Source organism: Penicillium crustosum, assembly GCF_028827405.1.
Source record: "Penicillium crustosum strain IBT 35664 chromosome Unknown utg000003l_segment0_segment0, whole genome shotgun sequence".
Lineage (NCBI taxonomy): Eukaryota > Fungi > Ascomycota > Eurotiomycetes > Eurotiales > Aspergillaceae > Penicillium > Penicillium crustosum.
Genome location: NW_026623124.1, coordinates 1,612,253 through 1,630,107, shown reverse-complemented (window position 1 = coordinate 1,630,107; position 17,855 = coordinate 1,612,253). Strand labels below are relative to the sequence as shown.

The 17,855-nt window shown below is 49.2% G+C and overlaps 9 protein-coding genes across 9 annotated transcripts; 7 read left to right on the top strand and 2 right to left on the bottom strand.

Moving 5' to 3' along the window:
- Positions 1–181: 181 nt before the first annotated feature.
- On the top strand, positions 182–1,672 carry N7487_007677 (alpha-mannosyltransferase; the record flags this gene model as incomplete). Its single annotated transcript, XM_056875407.1, has 1 exon — positions 182–1,672. The coding sequence occupies one exon, from the start codon at positions 182–184 to the stop codon at positions 1,670–1,672; it is 1,491 nt and encodes a 496-aa protein (XP_056727595.1).
- An 850-nt stretch (positions 1,673–2,522) lies between these two features.
- N7487_007676 (uncharacterized protein) lies at positions 2,523–2,972 on the bottom strand (the record flags this gene model as incomplete). Its single annotated transcript, XM_056875406.1, has 2 exons — positions 2,523–2,624; positions 2,703–2,972. The coding sequence occupies 2 exons, from the start codon at positions 2,970–2,972 to the stop codon at positions 2,523–2,525; spliced, it is 372 nt and encodes a 123-aa protein (XP_056727594.1).
- Positions 2,973–3,923: 951 nt separating this feature from the next.
- N7487_007675 (uncharacterized protein) lies at positions 3,924–4,655 on the top strand (the record flags this gene model as incomplete). Its single annotated transcript, XM_056875405.1, has 1 exon — positions 3,924–4,655. The coding sequence occupies one exon, from the start codon at positions 3,924–3,926 to the stop codon at positions 4,653–4,655; it is 732 nt and encodes a 243-aa protein (XP_056727593.1).
- A 467-nt stretch (positions 4,656–5,122) lies between these two features.
- On the top strand, positions 5,123–6,086 carry N7487_007674 (protein-transporting protein BCP1; the record flags this gene model as incomplete). The annotated part of the gene is made up of 3 exons (XM_056875404.1): positions 5,123–5,194; positions 5,254–5,487; positions 5,541–6,086. The coding sequence occupies 3 exons, from the start codon at positions 5,123–5,125 to the stop codon at positions 6,084–6,086; spliced, it is 852 nt and encodes a 283-aa protein (XP_056727592.1).
- A 212-nt stretch (positions 6,087–6,298) lies between these two features.
- On the bottom strand, positions 6,299–7,400 carry N7487_007673 (chorismate mutase ARO7; the record flags this gene model as incomplete). The annotated part of the gene is made up of 3 exons (XM_056875403.1): positions 7,249–7,400; positions 6,438–7,089; positions 6,299–6,376 (listed from the first exon to the last, which is right to left on the bottom strand). Exons 1-3 carry the CDS (start codon positions 7,317–7,319, stop codon positions 6,299–6,301), a joined length of 801 nt encoding a protein of 266 aa, XP_056727591.1. The 5' UTR covers positions 7,320–7,400.
- Positions 7,401–7,856: 456 nt separating this feature from the next.
- mdv1 (uncharacterized protein) lies at positions 7,857–10,075 on the top strand (the record flags this gene model as incomplete). The annotated part of the gene is made up of 5 exons (XM_056875402.1): positions 7,857–7,940; positions 8,020–8,614; positions 8,675–8,878; positions 8,930–9,741; positions 9,800–10,075. 5 exons carry the CDS (start codon positions 7,857–7,859, stop codon positions 10,073–10,075), a joined length of 1,971 nt encoding a protein of 656 aa, XP_056727590.1.
- Positions 10,076–11,087: 1,012 nt separating this feature from the next.
- Positions 11,088–13,091, top strand: N7487_007671 (uncharacterized protein; the record flags this gene model as incomplete). Its single annotated transcript, XM_056875401.1, has 1 exon — positions 11,088–13,091. One exon carries the CDS (start codon positions 11,088–11,090, stop codon positions 13,089–13,091), a length of 2,004 nt encoding a protein of 667 aa, XP_056727589.1.
- Positions 13,092–14,550: 1,459 nt separating this feature from the next.
- Positions 14,551–15,814, top strand: N7487_007670 (SRR1 family protein; the record flags this gene model as incomplete). The annotated part of the gene is made up of 3 exons (XM_056875400.1): positions 14,551–14,879; positions 14,938–15,606; positions 15,661–15,814. 3 exons carry the CDS (start codon positions 14,551–14,553, stop codon positions 15,812–15,814), a joined length of 1,152 nt encoding a protein of 383 aa, XP_056727588.1.
- Positions 15,815–16,188: 374 nt separating this feature from the next.
- snf4 (AMP-activated serine/threonine-protein kinase regulatory subunit SNF4) lies at positions 16,189–17,534 on the top strand (the record flags this gene model as incomplete). Its single annotated transcript, XM_056875399.1, has 5 exons — positions 16,189–16,233; positions 16,400–16,523; positions 16,610–16,759; positions 16,823–17,289; positions 17,352–17,534. 5 exons carry the CDS (start codon positions 16,189–16,191, stop codon positions 17,532–17,534), a joined length of 969 nt encoding a protein of 322 aa, XP_056727587.1.
- Positions 17,535–17,855: the final 321 nt, after the last annotated feature.

Here is a 17,855-nt window from a genome sequence, read left to right as displayed (position 1 = left end):
TGAGCTAATCTTCTTTCCGCCCTCGGACAATGCGCCACAACTCTACAACAACTCAGCCATCGCGCTCTGCGAATCGATATATAAACCTTTTCTCCTCCTTGGTGGAATTCGATCGGCGTGGCCGTGCGCCGCTCCCTAACCCCCTGAATCAAAGCGCCGTTGCCCGAACTATCTAGCAATAATGAGTGCTTTTCGAACTGGGAGAGCGAAAGCGCTCATACTGGCGATGCTCGCTCTGATTCTAGTGTGCACCGTCTACTTTTACCGATCCCCGATTACCGCATCCTCCGCCGTCCCCTTAGTCCCAAACACAGCATTCGAGGTTCCCCTCACGCAACGCCAGAAAGACTTCTGGAAAGTCCTGCGCCCCATAATTGAACGCCACAAACCGAGTTGCCCTTCCCCGGAAAAGCGCGGCGATGTCGCAGCTCTACACTTTGACCCCACAAAAGAACAGCCGCGACCCGACCTGACGGCCATGAGTGAGGGAGATGTACACAAGATGGAAGAAGCCCATGCGGCCTTCATCGAGGATATCAAGAAATCCGAGAAGGAGCTGAAGCCGATTCATACCCCAGGCAAGAGAGGGCTGGTATCAACAGCTGGTTCTACGTACCTCCCTGTTTTTGTCTCGTCGCTGCGCATGCTCCGCCGCGCGGGGTCAACACTGCCGGTTGAACTCTACATGAAGGATGCCACTGAGCACGAAAAACAGGTTTGCAACGAAGTGCTTCCCAAACTCGATGCGCGGTGCTTGGTGCTAGCGGACGTGGTGGGTAAAAACATCATTGAACACTATCAACTCAAGATCTTTGCAGTTCTTTTCTCGTCTTTTGAAGAGATTGTCTGGATGGATGCCGACTGCTTCCCTCTTGGCAAGCCTGAGGAACTACTCGACTCGGAACCATTCAAAACCAACGGTCTTGTCACATGGCCCGACTTCTGGGCTTCATCCGCATCTCCACTGTACTACAGAATTTCACGCCAACAGGCACCATCTATGGCTGCCAGACAATCGTCAGAAACTGGCGCATTCTTAGTCTCTAAGAAAACCCATTCTCTAGCTCTCTTGCTGGCGGCGTATTATAACTTTTATGGCCCCTCGCATTATTTCCGCTTGTTAAGCCAAGGAGGACCTGGCGAGGGAGACAAGGAAACCTTTATCCAGGCTGCCTCTGCTGTAGGCGCGCCTTTCTACGCTGTCAGTGAGAGGGTGCAAGCCATCGGACACGCAAATGCGGATGGGCTGTCAGGATCAGCTATGGCACAATCAGATCCGCGCGAGGACTTTGCCTTGGTCCAGCAGGATAAGTGGCGTGTAAAAGACGAGGCTGTTGCCCCCGCGCCGCATATTTTCTTCATCCACGCGAACTATCCCAAGTTCAACCCCGGTGACCGGATCTTCGGCTTGGGATGGGAAACAACACCTACCTTGAAGGAGGATGGCTCACCTGGACGTGCCTGGACGGCACCCCCAGATACTATCAAGCGATTTGGTTACGATGTCGAAAAGGCTTACTGGGAAGAGATCAAATGGGTGAGCTGCGAGCTCGAAACGGCGTTCAAAACATGGGAGAACAAAGTGGACCTTTGCAAGAAAGTCGAAGAATACTGGGGCCATGTCTTTGCTCAGCCGCATGATGATGATCCCAAGTTTACTTTGGATGGTTGATCTCAGGTTTCACTAGCATATTTTGTCCATTAGGCCGCTCCTCTGCTTGCCCAGCCTCCCCTCCCCTCTCCTACGCCCCCGAGGAGGATTTCGGTGTTTGGCTGAACTCCAAATGCACTTCGGATATATGCCCCCATTGTCTCGGTATCTGAGGCGATAGGCGCCATCTTGGTTGGCAGCGGGGTCCCCGATCACCAAAGCCATTTTCTTCTGGCTAAACACGACAGTCACACTGTTGGGACGGTTTCAGATACCTGACGCCTGCTACTTTGGCTTTGTATAGGCTTGTACAATAATAGCTCGGCCCTTGAAATCTCGGGTCTCGTACATATCACATTTGTGTTTATAAAGCGATCTCATGACATATGTTCTATTTACCCCTACGTTTTATAATGCCATACCTGAATTTGAACATTTTACTGTTTCATGTAGACTGCCACTATATAGGTTTTTAGTTGTACGTTGGAAGTGTAAATTATATATGATGCCACTTGCTGTACCCCAGGAAAGTGGAACTGGCACGAGAAATCTGGCCTACGGAGGCCATTCCGAGTAATACACTAAGTCACTGTGTAGATATATAACTGCTTACGTGTAGGTAGGTTCTTGCTTCAAGACTTGTAGGTTACTGTATACAAACGACACAGTTCCAACACCATGTCTTATCTTCAATGTAGGCATTCATTCAGTGATCCGTTACTCATCCAAGAGAACGTTAGACCAGATATCATTATTATCATACATCATGTTCTATCACCATCCCCTCCAGCCCCGAATATATTCAATTCCAATCAGGAGACAAGGAGGGGGGGTATTTTGTTTTGTAACATCAAAACCAACATTAACAAATTTAGTGTTTAATACCCTTGTCTTTCAGACGCTGCTCATCCTCAGCCTTGAGCTCGGCATCAATCTTAGCACCTTTGGATGGAGCGTTGCCATGGGACCTGGCCTGTATCAAAAACAACGTTAGCAAGTGCGTCTTGATCAAAAATTTTCATGTGAGCCGATGTTTTATGCAACAACTTACAGGCTTGGTAGGATCTTGCTTGCTCAACTCGGCCTCGGCGTCATACTCATTGCGGTGCTTGGAGGGGTCAGACTTGTTCTCCTGTGAGGCAAGCTTGTTGGCAATGGAGCGGCCGTCCTTGGAATCAAGGTTCTTGTGGCTATGGGGCACACCCTCAGCATAACGGGCGCGCTCTTGAAGCTCGGACACAGGGACGTTGCGCTGGTCACCTGCCTCGTAGATACTGGGGTTTCCGACGCTGGAATGACCCGAGCCTGACAAGTGTGACATGTTGTGTAGATTTAGAGCGGATTTGAGGATTGCTGAGAGGTTTGAGATGTTGAGAATGGCCGTGGTAGAAGGAGCTTGTTTGAATGGAAAAGGAGTTTGATTTCTTTTTTTACCATTGCAAAAGCTCGATCTTATACTTGCCTTTATGCTTGTGATGTCATGCTGGAGTCACTGAAATCATAGTGGGGCGTAGTCCGGTTTGGAGGCAATGACAACAGATTCTTGTTCATTCCTGATCGTGTGTGCTCTGGGCCTTTCTTTGGGGTTCTGATTTGGAAAATAAATCGTTGCAATCAAGGCAGAGCATTGCTTGATGACATTGTTGATGCTTTAGGGTTCCGCCGGTTAGTGTCCGCCCCACTTTATACTTCGTAACTTCGTGACTTCATGTACAACGTTGGCTAGGTAGCTTGCTTATACTTTGTACATAGTACCTAACGTGTAAATTATGTAGTTGCATTGTTTCCATTATTTGTAGCATAATTTAGTGTGGATATCTTTGTACTTAACTATTGGCTTCTTCTTGTATATTGTTTTCGTGGATGTGTGTGACCTATCCAGTTCACAATCGACGTACGGAGTACATATCCCTCCGGTGGGGATATTCGCAAATGGAATGTAGTACCTGGTATTCTTTGTGATATTTCCTCTTAAATCCGATAACTATGCATCCTTTACATCTCTAGAAAGAAAATAAAAGAAAATTTCGAAGTTTTATACTAGGACATCATATGGAGTACTCTGTACAAAATGCCTTGATCTGCAGCGACCCACTTCAGCCGTCGGAGTGCACTGGGATTGATGGAGAGATCACCAACTTTACGTTGTATTGAACGCTGTAATTGTACGATCTACGCCATGTTCTCTCGATTACCAATCAGAGCCAGCAAGCTGCAGCTGCAGCCCAAAATCTTTTCAATTCTTCTCCCATACCAACCGCCACGAACAACCATGAGTTTTTCCACCGCAACACCGGAGGTCCAGCCCCGCTACCGCCAACTTTTCACTGAGCTAGAGAACCGCTTCAAGACCACCAATCTGGGCAACGATAAATGGTACATCCTAGCCATTTCCACACTAGCCGCCAGCCCAGACCCAGAGCGGGCAGACCAGCTCTACCTCCACCTCACCCAGCAAGCAGACTATGCGACTTCGGCAGCCCGTCAAGCTCTGATCCGCCGGCTGCGTGAGGCGCTCGTCAAATCTGTACCTATAGTCGGAGTATGCAAGCCCATTGAGGCAATTTTGGCTATTAGCGAGGTCGAGCGCGACGAGGATAAGGATTTCACCTTCACCCGCGAGGGATGGCAATGCGACGAGGCAAACCACGAGCGCGGCACTGGGTGGCTGCAGAAGTTGTACGCGCGTAACACGACAGGCACGCTGGATTTGTTCAGTGCGCATAAAGACTTTTCTTGGCTCTCCAAGGAGATTACTTACGGGTTGTTTTTGTCCGATCGTCAAGTCTTGGATGACCTTGATACACAACTTGTTGTGCTGCCGGGTATCATGAGTCAGAATCTGCCCAAGGAGACCCATTGGCATATTCGTGGTACGAGACGCATTGGTGTTCCAAAGGAGGAGGTTCAGGTTATTTGGGATTGTGTGCAGCTTGTCGCGCAGTTCTTTGATGTTAAGCTTCATAAAGTGCCGACTGTTGAAGCGGTTGAGTACGATGTCTAGACTTGGATATTTCATTTCGAAAAGCAATGGTTTTCGGGTTTTGATATGTTATAATTGCATAGTATCTGAATGCATATTTGCATATTCTTACGAAGCTTCACATGGCCTAATTGTTCAGGTTTTGGTTGTGTGTTTTAAATGTTGTTTATTTGGTCTATGGTCTATATATATTTTAGGTGCAAGTATAGCCATTGCATTCTTAGACAGCTTGTCAACGAAACCCGTAGACTACCAAGGCCTTTTCCAAGTGTTTCGAAGCCTTCTAAATACATCTATAGTATATAGCATATCATCATAGAACACTCGAATCAATCCATGGCTCCTGGGACCTGGGCAGCAATGACCTACATCCGCGATAACAACCGATAAGGAAAAAAGTTCGAAAGCGGCCGAGCGCGGGGCCAAGATCAACCTTTGAACTTCAATTCTACCCAATCCCAGACAGAAAGCACCTCAAAAAGCACAATATGGTTAAGCGGAAAGAACTCGGTGATGTCACCATGGGCGGCACCAAGCCAGAGGAGTCCGACTCTGACGAGGTTAGACTTGTACCCCGGACTGTGTGCCGTCGGATTGCTAACAATAATGACGACTCTAGGACATGGACATGGTCAATGTCGATTTTGAATGGTTCGATCCTCAACCTATCGATTTCCACGGCCTGAAGAACCTCTTGCGTCAGCTATTCGACAACGATGCTCAGATCTTCGACATGTCCGCGCTGGCTGATTTGATCCTCTCTCAGCCAACACTGGGATCAACAGTGAAGGTTGATGGACATGAATCGGATCCCTATGCGTTCTTGTCAATTCTCAATCTGCAGGAACACAAGGTTCGTGATTTCCCGATCTTGGTATCTTCGTCGCACTGACAATCTGCTCCTAGGACAAACCCGTCGTCCAGGACCTGATCAACTACCTAAAGACCAAATCCGCCTCCAACCCATCCCTCTCCGCCGCTTCCCAGCTCCTTTCCCAAACCCCGATCCCTCCCATCGGTCTCATTTTGACCGAGCGGCTGATCAACATGCCCTCCGAGATTGTCCCTCCCATGTACAACATGCTGCAGGAAGAGATTGCCTGGGCTGTTGAGGACAAGGAGCCCTACACCTTCTCTCACTACCTGGTTCTCTCTAAGAACTATGAGGAAGTCGAGTCCAAGCTCGACCAGGAAGAGTCCCGGCCTCAGAAGAAAAAGAAGAAGGGTGGTGAGCAGTCCGAGCGCTTCTTCTTCCACCCCGAAGACGAGGTTATCGAGCGCCATGCGCTGTGTGCTGGCTCTATTGATTACACCCACAAGTCCGACGAAGGTCACTCGGACTCCAAGCGTGCGTTCCAGGAGCTGGGTATCCGGACGAAAGGTAGCTTGATTTTGATTGAGGCGGCTAAGTTCGAGCCTATGGTTAAGGCTCTTACCCAATATATGTCGTAGTTAATGTTAAGACTTTGTAGTCTGATGCATCTCATGTCCAGTTTACGACAAAAAATATATTCAATTCTAGCTTGCTTTGCTTCTGACTTTTGTCTTCTGTGTATTTCCGGGATAGTGTTGCGTCGACCACATAATTCTCATAATGCGTGCTCATAAATGTTGACATTCGATGGTTTGATCATACCATAACCATACATATGTTAAGATGCGATTTATTCCCATTGTGTGCCCTTGAGTCTCTGCATGAGGTACTCAACCTCAACGATCTTGGTCAGTGGAATGACACATTCCTAGAGTAGCACAAAAGTCAGCGATCATACACCACCAAAACTTCAAAATGTCTCTTCTCACCTTGTACATAGCAACGACAGCATCAGTGTTAATCTTGGGGCCATTCTCATCAGGCAAAGCAGGATCAGTGCCATAAGTCTTGGCCTTGAGGCCCAAACGCTCAAGAACCTTGAGCTCAACCGCGGAGTTGGTAATAGCAGCATCGATACCCGCCCGATCCTCAGCCTTAATCAAACGCACAAAAGTCTCAGGATCCTTCTGGAACTTCGACTCAGCAACGAACTTTCCGAAATGAATGCGGCGCGACAGCGCCTGCAAAACAGCAACATCGCAGGTCGCCGCGGAGCCGTAGTTCTCCTGTGTCTCACCACGGTCCTCCCGACCAAACTTGGGGCACACTGCCGGCAGGACCTCGCTGATGTACCGTTCCTTGATCACGTCGTTGACGCAGACATCGTTCTCGTGTAGGATGCGCGGGTATTCCAGCGGTTGCAGGATGGGCTCTTCGAGCACGTCCGGGAAGAAGGGGTACTCGTCAGGCGACTGGTAGCGGCGTACTCGTGACTGAAGGCGCTCTTGTTCGCGGAGCAGGTAGTCTAGCAGACTGAGCTCGCTGTTGGGGATCTTGACGCCGCCGGGGACGTAGACGGTCTTGTTCAGCGGGAATTGAACCCGTTCGATCAGGTGGAAGGTAATTGTGTCTTCTAGTCGACTGAGGGCCTAGAATGTCAGTTATCAGCTCTCATTATGGTGGGGGTCGGAGTTTCAATAGAAATGTAGTATTCGTGTGTATAGTGTGTATTGAAGGTTATGGCGGGGGCGGGGGAAAGAGGTGGGCAGTCTTTTGGGAGGAGGAAAGGTGAGAACTCACATCAACTGGAAACGAATATTAGCAAGGTCCAATGCCTTGAGGGCATCGGAGAGGTCAATGGCGGTATCCATGGCTTGTATGTGGTGATGTGTAGATGGGGAGAGTCTGCGGGACTGTAAAGTTGTTTCCGAATACCTCAAGTCCACTCCGCTCGTCCTCCCATTTATATGTTGCAGAAGAGGGGGAAAAGGAAGGGATATATGCTGTGTCAGAAAGCCTACATAGTTCTCATATGCAGAGTTCAACAATTACGAATAGAAAAAAAAAAAACGGTGAATAAACACGATCAGGCTTCCCATGATCTGGTGCATTTGGTACTTTGGACCATATGCGACCGAGGCACTTGCAGAAACACCACAATCGAGCTAAAACCAACACACTTGAACATCCTTGCACTTTGATCAAATATCGAAACTCACATTCCGGCAGTCGAAAGCGAAAGCACTTGTGCTGGTTTCAGCTCGTAAAAGTACGATACGGCAGTACCCGGGGAACGCGGTAAACCCGCGTGGGACACCAAGTCTCCTACTTTAACCTACCGCAAGATTCCAACTTTCCTCTCCTCCTATCGCATGGGTTTCGGTTGAACCCAAGATACTCTCCGTCTCATGGAGAACCAGCGCCGCGACGACTCGCCATCGGGTCTGTCAGATATCGTCGAGGGCGATGGCCTTCTGGGCACCGGCTTAACGGTATGCTTTTTCCCATCCTCCGATGGCGCATCCCCCACCAAACTGCAGGCTGACTGGATTTCATCTGCGGTGATTGCAGACTCGTCACCTTGAGGCATTTGGAAGAAAAGTCACAACCACCGCAGGACACCTGATGGGACCGGGCGAACAGAACAGCGCCCACTTGCACAATGCTATGACCGACATCCACCGCGAGCTCCGGCGACCGGCCACGCAGCGCAAGGTGTTCTCTCTAACGCAAACAACACCGACCGACCTTGTCCGCTCAAAGCTTTCGACTACCGAGATCCAGTCGCGTGCGCTTTCATCCCTCCCGGATGATCTTCTTGCCAACATCCCCGAAGACACCAGCTCCTACTCCCTTTTCCAAGGCTTTCAGGCCTCCGTTCCCGAAGAAGAGCATGAGAAGAAGCGACACCGAAGGCGTACCTCCAAGGGGAAGCTTTTGAAGGACGTTGAGAGAGGTGGCACCTTGACTGCCGGCCCGGCCGGGCTAAAGGGCCAGCGGAAATCACTGAGTCGCAAATTGGAGTTGATGGGAATCCGGAAGAACATGTGCAGCGCGGAGATCCATGAAATCGATAACAAGGTCGCCAACTTGCACAAAATGCGCAAGATTGTTCTCGATCGATTGGCCGCCTTGGAAATGGATGAAGCGGGATTGGAGCAAGAACGTGGGTCAACATGTCGACACAAATGAAATCATGGAAGAAAAACTGATTAACACGGAACAGTGACGGAGCTCGATAATAAATTGGAAGACTTCCCAGAAGAGGAGGAATCACAGGACACACCAGTTGCAACGCCGCGGTCAGACGGACAGGACGGTTCGATCGCATCGTCGGGAGATCCAGCGATGGATGCTTCGTTCATGTCAGAATCTATTTACGAGAAGATTCCCTCACCTTCACCAAAAAGTCTACGACATAAATCTAATCGTATGGGATCCTCCGGTCTGGTACGCGAATCACAACTGACAACAGATTTAGGGAAACGGTCGATGCCAATTCTACATGAACACTTCGCCCCGGGCTCTCTGATCAAGGAAATAGAAGCGCACACCGACATGGTCACAGCCATCGACTTTGACTATCCATTCGGTACTATGGTCAGCGCTGCACTAGATGATACCGTGAGAGTTTGGGACATGAATGTTGGCCGGTGCTCCGGTTTCTTGGAGGGACACAATGCCTCGGTGCGATGCCTGCAAGTCGAGGATAACATCGTGGCCACGGGATCTATGGATGCGTCTGTCAAGCTGTGGGACCTGAGCCGTGCTCGGCCCGCGACCCGGGATGGACGGCTTAACAAACACGAGCGGGACCAAGAAGAGGGAGCCTCGGAGCACAACTTCCCAGTACCGCCATCCTCCAACCTTGAAGACTGTAATGTATTCTCGCTAGAGGCACACGTTGATGAGGTGACAGCGCTTCATTTCAAGGGTGACACCCTTGTCTCAGGTTCTGCAGACAAGACACTCAGACAATGGGATCTAGTCAAAGGCCGCTGTGTCCAAACTCTGGACGTTCTGTGGGCGTCCGCCCAGGCATCGTCGTCCATGATGGGAGACTCCGACTGGCGACCATCGGGTCGCATGCCCGATGCTTCGGCCGACTTCATTGGTGCAGTGCAGTGCTTTGACGCTGCGCTGGCTTGCGGTACAGCAGATGGTATGGTTCGTCTCTGGGATTTGCGCAGTGGCCATGTCCACCGGAGTCTTGTAGGACACACGGGGCCAGTCACATGCCTTCAATTTGATGATGTGCATCTGGTCACGGGTAGTCTCGATCGCAGTATTCGGGTAAGCACTCCTTTTTTTTTCTCTCTCTCGCTTGACTATTGTTTCTAATTCTTCGTAGATTTGGGATCTACGTATGGGCTCTATATATGACGCTTATGCCTACGAGAAGCCTATCACCGACATGATGTTCGATGCCAAACGAATCGTAGCCGCTGCCGGAGAGGGTGTGGTTAAGGTCTATGACAAGGCTGATGGCAACCACTGGGACTGCGGTCCAGGTGTTGGGCTTGACGACGATGGGCCATTCCCTGCCACCGTCGAGCGGGTTCGTCTTAAGGACGGCTACCTTGTGGAGGGCCGTAAAGACGGCACCATGGCTGCCTGGACATGTTAGACATGTAAGATCTTCTTTTAGGAGGTGCATACTTGGGGGAGGTTCACATCTTGCTTTCACCCCAGCCTTTTTTTGCGACCGTTGTATAGTATTCAATCTATGTCTTAGTAGCGACCGGGCGAATCACGAGCAGAACCACGTTGGTTATTCTGTATACATGAACAAAGTCCTTCAGACAGGGGAGTAGGATGAAACAAAAATAGCAAGATCGTAGCAGTCCGAGGCGCAAGAGTTGACAAAGAGAGCTAAACAACAAAGACTATGGAAGTGAGACTGTATATATGTAATCTATAAAGAACAGAAATATAAAGAACATCTCAAATTCCAAAGTCCAATGTTGTACATATATAAAACTCCAAAAGTCGAGAGTTGAGATTCTTCAGTGATCTTCAACATTTGCGCCTCCACCCTTTTTCCCCTACTTTTCACTCACTTCACCCCCAACCTTCTGAGTTCTCCCCCGGATTCCTGGCAACTCAGACCCAGAGTGTCCGCTATTCTTGGAACAAAGTGAACAACTTTCGATCTCTCTCGGGCGCATCACCTTCGGAAGCTGCTGGTAGCTGCAAGTCACGTTCCCGTCGCGTCTGCGCGTCTCTCCGGGGTCGCGATCTACAGGCTTCGGACATCTACACACGGCCTTTCGGAGTCTGTATTTTTAAATCTGTTCTGTGGTAAGTCCGAAGTTATTGTCGCTTTCTTTTTTTCTTTTCTTGCTTAATACTGCTGGTAACCAATGGCCTTGGTCCGCCACCCTTGTACATGTTCTATCCTCGTCATACCATTCCCAGTTTAACTATGTCGCATTATGTCTTGATACATGAATGTGTGGATATTCTGTTTCAATCATTGCTGGGTATTTCCAAGGTTTCAATTTACACATCAACTATGACCCATTGTCTGGGTTTGTTTTGCTTTAGTTGTCCAGTCCAAAGCTGATATCTCAACTAGATACAAAACAAGAACAACATATCATCATCTTTAGGATCAATTCTAAAGGTTAAAGGTACATATGCCACCTAAACGTGCTACGCGCCGGGCTGGCGCGACTCCTCAACGGCCACATCCGGCACCCGAGTTTGAGTCCATCCTCGACCGTGTGGAAGGGCCTGTTTTGCCTAGTGTTCCAGTCCAAGCATCGTTCAACTATGGCGCTACTACTACCACAGCATTACCTAAGCGCATGTCGATGCGGCCTAACGTTGGGATTGACCAGGCAGCTGGAGCAGTCGATGCCCATCTTGAGGTTGCTCGGAAGCGAACAGCCGCTACAAAGAAGAAGCAAGGCCCCCAAGCACGCCAGTCAAAGCGTGAACCAACACCCGACGAAGCTCAGCTTCAGCAGTCGCTGCACAATGCAGTAGATGAGCACTCCGATCAAACTCCCTCGCCCCCTGTTCCACATTCGGTATCTACAGACTCTAGTCCGGGCGCTCAACCCCCATTGCAACGTCAGTTGTCGAACTCTCCTCTTTATCCATCGCCGCTTCAACGGGCAGGATCTCCTCGCATTCACAGTCCTCTGGGTAGCAGCTCGCCATTCCGTCACAGCTCTGTTGACAATGCTTCTGTTGCATCGTGGAATCTGGAACGTGATATTAACGAAGATGACCTACAAAGAACGCGACCAAGCAAACACGGACGCAACATCACAGCGCCCCCTCGACGAATTTCTGGCCTAGCTAATGTTCTTGAGGAGGACGAAGAAGAAGAAGAAGAAGAAGAAGAAGAAGAGGAAGAGGATATCAAGTTTGAATCGGCAATATATCACGACTTAGAGCCCGATGTCCCCAAGGAAAGCTTTTTGCGTCGATGGCTAGGATCAGTGCGACCTCAACATCAGGAGCCCCAGAGTAACAATCAACCCCCCAGCGAGGTACGCCGAAAAACCTGGATGCAGACGTTCGGGGCAGTAATGGAAGGTCCCTACCAAAACTGGATTCGGGCTGCCTTCTATTTGCTTTTGTTCCTGAGCTTCATTTTCATGCCCCTGATTGCCGCAAAGCTTCGCGTTTACCTTGATCATGGTGTTCTGGATTGGGACTTGTCCTCGAACGTAAACCTGTCTAAACCGGAAGTTTTCCATAGCCTTCGGAGCCAGGTATCAAAAATGGACGTTCAGATGTCATCCCTGTCGAAAGAGATCAGCTCTGTCCGATCAGAAAAGTCCATTCGTGATTCAATGCCCACAGATGCAAGCCTCCATCGGAACCCGGTTCATAAGGTAAATTTCCTTTCGGTGGCATTGGGGGCAATCATTGACCCAGCGAAAACATCACCAACTTTGGGTCCCAAGCAGAGTGCTTCCCTCCGAGCACTCCTCTGGGCGACTTCGTTTGCAACAAGACGCACCCTCCGAGCACCGCAATCCCCCCTGTCTGCCCTTAGCACGTGGGAAGAGGTAGGCGACTGCTGGTGTAGTGCCCCTCGAAATGGAATAACCCAACTATCTGTCCTTCTCGGCCGCGACATCGTGGCAGAAGAGTTGGTCGTTGAGCACATTCCCGTGGGCGCTTCTCTCGAACCAGAAGCGGCACCCCGAACAATCGAGCTGTGGGCTCGCTTCAAAGTGAACCCTCACAAAACACCGGTCAAAGCCAAACCAACCCCCGAGGCTCGACCTGGCCGTGGCTTCCTGAAAATCTTCGGAGATGCCACGGTGTCAACAGCGCCACCCTCAACCCAGGCCCCCTCGTCCCGCGAAACAGGACTTGGAGGGTTCCAAATCCCTGGAATCGGTTCACTCCATGGGTTGGTGATGGATCTATTGCGTCGGAGCAACCCCTTTGAACCTCCAAGCGCTTACTCAGACGACCCAATTCTCGGCCCCAACTTCTACCGCATCGGGAAGATCGAATACGACCTCCACAGCCCGGACTACGTGCAGGCATTTAAGCTCAACACCATCGTCGACGTGTCAACAATTCGCGTGGATAAGGTTGTCTTCCGAGTGACTTCGAATTGGGGTGCCAACCATACTTGCATCTACCGATTCAAATTACACGGCCACCTCTAGGCCCGGCTACAGATATTCAGTCATTGAGCTTCGTTGAGCTTTGATCCGTCCCCTACACCTTTCTCATGTATTTACCTCCCAAGGAATCAGGTTCTGGCTGGTTCTAGAATTTGGACAAAATGTGCTTTGCGATGATACCTTGCATGGCTTCGGCGGCGTTACATGGCTTTCTTTTTGGGTTAGTTTCTTTTTTTTTTTTTTTTGGCCTCGAAATATTTATCTTTTAGAGTCATATCATATGATAGCTATGATTTTATTCGGGTCTGCTTCTCCTTCTCTCCAAGCGCTTTGCTTTGCCAACAGCACGTTCCCGTGCTTCTCCCCAGTGTTTCATGTCTTCTCGTCACACACAACTTGTTTGCAATGAGAGCGTAATACGTTGCCGGGTGCTTCGTGTTACCTAGGTGTGGAGGGCCATATATATATGGCTTCCAAGGTTTGGATATAGGTTGATATAAGATGAGAAAACAACGGGTGGCTCTTACTAACTTAGTGAGAGTTGTTCCTTCCTACTTTCTTCATTCATAGCCGCCGATCCCTTTAGTATCACGGTTGCTATTTCTCTTGTACTGTACCTATAGGCGCGTGGCGTTTGGTACACGACGATTCCGGAGCCTCCCTGCTCTCTAATCCTTCTAGTATAGGGTAAAGAGTGTTGTCTACTAGGCTGCGACGGGAGGAAGGATACCATCTAACTAACACCGGGAATGGGAGTAACTGAAATAGTTGGGTATAGAATACTCGCTAAGTGGATGTTGACTTCCTACGCAAATATGGTAGACGATGTGATGCACTGAATACTGCTATCTGTTAACGGGATGAGCTTTATGAACAATGTCCCCGGAAGTGTATAAATGGAGCTAGATCCTTGGGAGCTTGTTGGCCATCAACCTAGATTCCGATTTCTTCAGGGAGCTAAAATAACTGTGGAGCCTCACTGGTATGATCTTCGAAGGTGGAGTGAATCTAGGGCATCGTTTCCCATCGAAACGCTTGACAGATCCAGTTGAACGGGAATACACCAAGCAGGTTATCCGCTTCATGCGTGATTTGCCCACTGGCAGAGCTGTTACAATGAGAGCTAGTCTTGTTGTGTCTATTTAGCAGTCCTTTTAGTAGTCTTTTAGGTAGTCTTTCGAATAGTTTATTTGGTAGTCTTGTAAGTCTTCTTAGATTTCTTCTTTAAGATAGCTCTTCTGTCTTCTCAGACTTTCTGGATAGATAGCGGAAAACGCCAGAAGAAGACTTATATTATGCCGATGACTTTCCAATATGTAACTATATAACTATATAACTGTTATCCAGTGGACATACCCCGCACATGTGATGTGTCGGTGCGAGTGTGATGAATGCGCTGGCTTATGCGCCAGCCGCAATAATAATGGTTATATTATAAGCACTGCCCCCAAAATAATTACTCCTTTGCCACCCAAAAGGTATTAACAGTCACATAGTCAATATGGGCGACATAAATAACCCAGAGCCCGTGGCAGAAAGAATCTCGCGGTTAGACCTTGACTACAGAATCGGACATTGTCGCTTGGCTGAACCTGGGGAGGTGCCAACCCAGAAGGAGGCGAAGGCAATCATCGACAGACTCTACGAATCCGGTGTGCCCTTTTTCACCAAGGAATTAATTCAAGACATGTGGGATCAGATCAAGCAAGACCCAGTCCATGGTGACAAAATACTTACCAAAGACATAACCGGCGCGGTTGTTGAGTGTGATGTTGAGACAGGGAAGGTTCGGCAATGGCGGGTGGATGATATGGAATTGGAATATGTGTGGTGAGTACATGCGGGTAATATTTACGTTTGTACTATGGTGAGAGCTGATATCATCCAGCAAGGAACTGGTCCTCAGTTATCAGTGCCGAGCATCTCTCAGAAGGGAGCTTGACTGGGAAGATTACACGTTCCAGCACTGGGAGCCCTGCTCAGTCAATATTATGCATCGGACACACGAATGGGATAGGAAGTCTGAGAAAACCATCCCTCGGCGTGGCCCCCTGGGCCGTGAAGTGGTCATAAAAACCTTCCAAGACAAGACCCAAGAATGGAAAGAGAGCCCAGCTTGCGAAAAGCTCCAGACAATTCTCTCATCTTCTGCAAAAGATCATGAGATCGACAAGGTCATCGGTTTTGCTCTTGGCACGATGTCGCGCGAATGTATCAATGAGGATGGCACTCTAAATACTAGGAGTGCGTGGCGATCTGCGTCTCAGCACGCGCTTCTCATTACCATGACGGAATGGCTACAAGAAAGAGACCATAAAGAGAAAGTCTTATGTTACTCACAGGATCCAGAATATAGCGAGGTAGACGAGAAGATTCTGGAAGAGGCGGGCATCGAGGTGATTGAAGATCCGCGCGGATGGCTCGAGGTGGACGAGAACTCGATCGTACTCTCGATAGCACCGAATGTGCCTGTCAAGGAGATTATTACGGACATTGCTCGACCTGCGGTTATTATTTGGTGTCGAGTGGAGTTTATGGATGGACTTGTTCGCGGGTTGTGAGTATCATGTTGTCTTCCACCTTCTTTTAAATCTGCTAACATCCTCCTTAGAACCGATCCTGACTCTTCGCGGGTGAGAGCAATGATGGAAGGTTATGAGCTGTATGAATTTGGCCCTGATAGCGAGCTGTTCTCGGATATTGCGCTCTATATCCGGAAGTCGGTGTCTGCCCCAACTCCTAGTTCCGATAGAAGATTTTCCTAGATGAGAGTTCATACCTGCCCAGGAGGGCTTTTATATCAATTTCATGCCTGAGGAACCAGGTGTCAAGTCCGGGTATATATCCATGTCGTATACATCGTTGAACAAGGATTATTCGAATGTCCCTGTACGCGTACTTGCAGCTCATTTGAAATAATTAAATATTATAATCTGATATGAAATTAGGAAAAAGAAAATAACACATGTAAATTAATCTAATTAAATCCCGTATTAGTATCCCCTTTTCCAATAAATTTCAATCTGGTTGCGTAGGATCCCTCTCCCCCACATATCGAAAGGCGGAAGACCCTCGACTCGGGACCTCCATCTCTGGTCACGCGCCTTTCGTGCAGCCTATCCTCGTACCTACGCCCCCAATGGCTTCCGAGCGAGCGATCGATCGGGAAGAGCGACAGGGCCTTGTAAGTCTTCCTTTTTGATTTTTCAAAAGAGGTGGGGGGGAACCCCTCTTTATACCTGACGTTGGACACTGTGGGGGATCGGACATTGTGAACGTGTTTCGGGGCATGGGTTCACCAGTCACCAGATCACCTGAGGCCATATCCAGATCTTGACTAACGCAAACAGCGTGCCATTCGCGATTTCCTCAAGGCCCGAAACTCCTACGATGTTCTACCGCTCAGCTTCCGACTCATCATCTTCGATACGTCGCTTTCCGTCAAGGAGAGTCTGAACATTCTGATTCAAAACGGTACGTTTTTCGCGATCCCTTCACATCCTTTTCGACAAAATTGCCGAACTCCAGCTGACTATGAACCGGGGAATCGGGAGGTACAGGCATCGTTTCAGCTCCGTTGTGGGACTCCAAAGCCTCCAAATTCGCAGGTCTTCTGACCACCTCCGACTACATCAATGTCATCCAATACTATTTCCAGAACCCCGCCGCACTGGACCAGATCGATCAATTCCGCCTGGACAGTTTGCGAGGTGCGTTGGGCACTCGTGTCGCCGCATTTCCTGCAGGTACACCCGGCTAACGGGAATATACAGAAGTTGAAAAGGCGCTAGGTGTGGCGCCGCCGGAGACCGTCTCCATTGATCCAGAGCGCCCTCTCTACGATGCCTGTCGGCGCATGTTGGAATCGCGCGCCCGCCGTATTCCTCTCGTCACCAGCGATAGCCAGACCGAGCGGCCCCACGTTCTCAGCGTCATTACCCAATACCGTATCTTGAAATTCGTCGCCGTCAATGTCCCCGATACACAGCAGCTGCGGCGTCCGCTGGGGGAGCTCTTGCTTGGATCGTATGATAACGTTGCTACGGCTTCGATGGATACCCCAGTTATTGATGTCATCCATATTTTGGTCGAGCGCAGCATATCGAGTGTCCCGATTGTGAACTCGGAAGGCGTGGTGTATAACGTATTCGAGTCGGTCGATGTCATTACCTTGATCAAGGGTGGTTTCTACGATGATTTGAGCCTCACGGTTGGGGAGGCATTGAAGAAACGTTCTCCGGTATGTGACCCTCCGTTCCTGATGATATCAGTTTGATACTTACACATGTACTTTCTACGTAGGGTTTCCCGGGCATCTACACATGCTCATTGAATGACGGACTGGACACTATCTTTGATACTATCCGCAAATCACGGGTGCACCGTCTCGTCGTTGTGGATGAGCACTTCAAGCTCAAGGGTGTTCTGACTTTGAGTGATATCTTGCACTACATTCTTCTCGAGGGAGAGAATGAGGAAGCTTGATCAGATTCGAGTTGAAAGTGATTTTTCCCATACATATTCCGTTTTGCATGGTTCCGGCGTTTTGATCTGCCCTGTTCTGGCTCTTCGAGTGAACCCTCGAAAGATGAAGATAACATATGAATTGCCTGGGAGCACATGGGCCCGGCGAGGCCATGCTTGTTCTTGGCTATTATTTTTGATTTGGGGCTTTACGAATGTACAGAGGTAATGATATGGATTCCAAAACTTTTGTTTTTTATTGCTCAGAAATAGACTTGGAAGATCTGGAATGTTTTGAAGCATTATCTTATATTATCTTAGATTGTTGATTGAACCTTGACC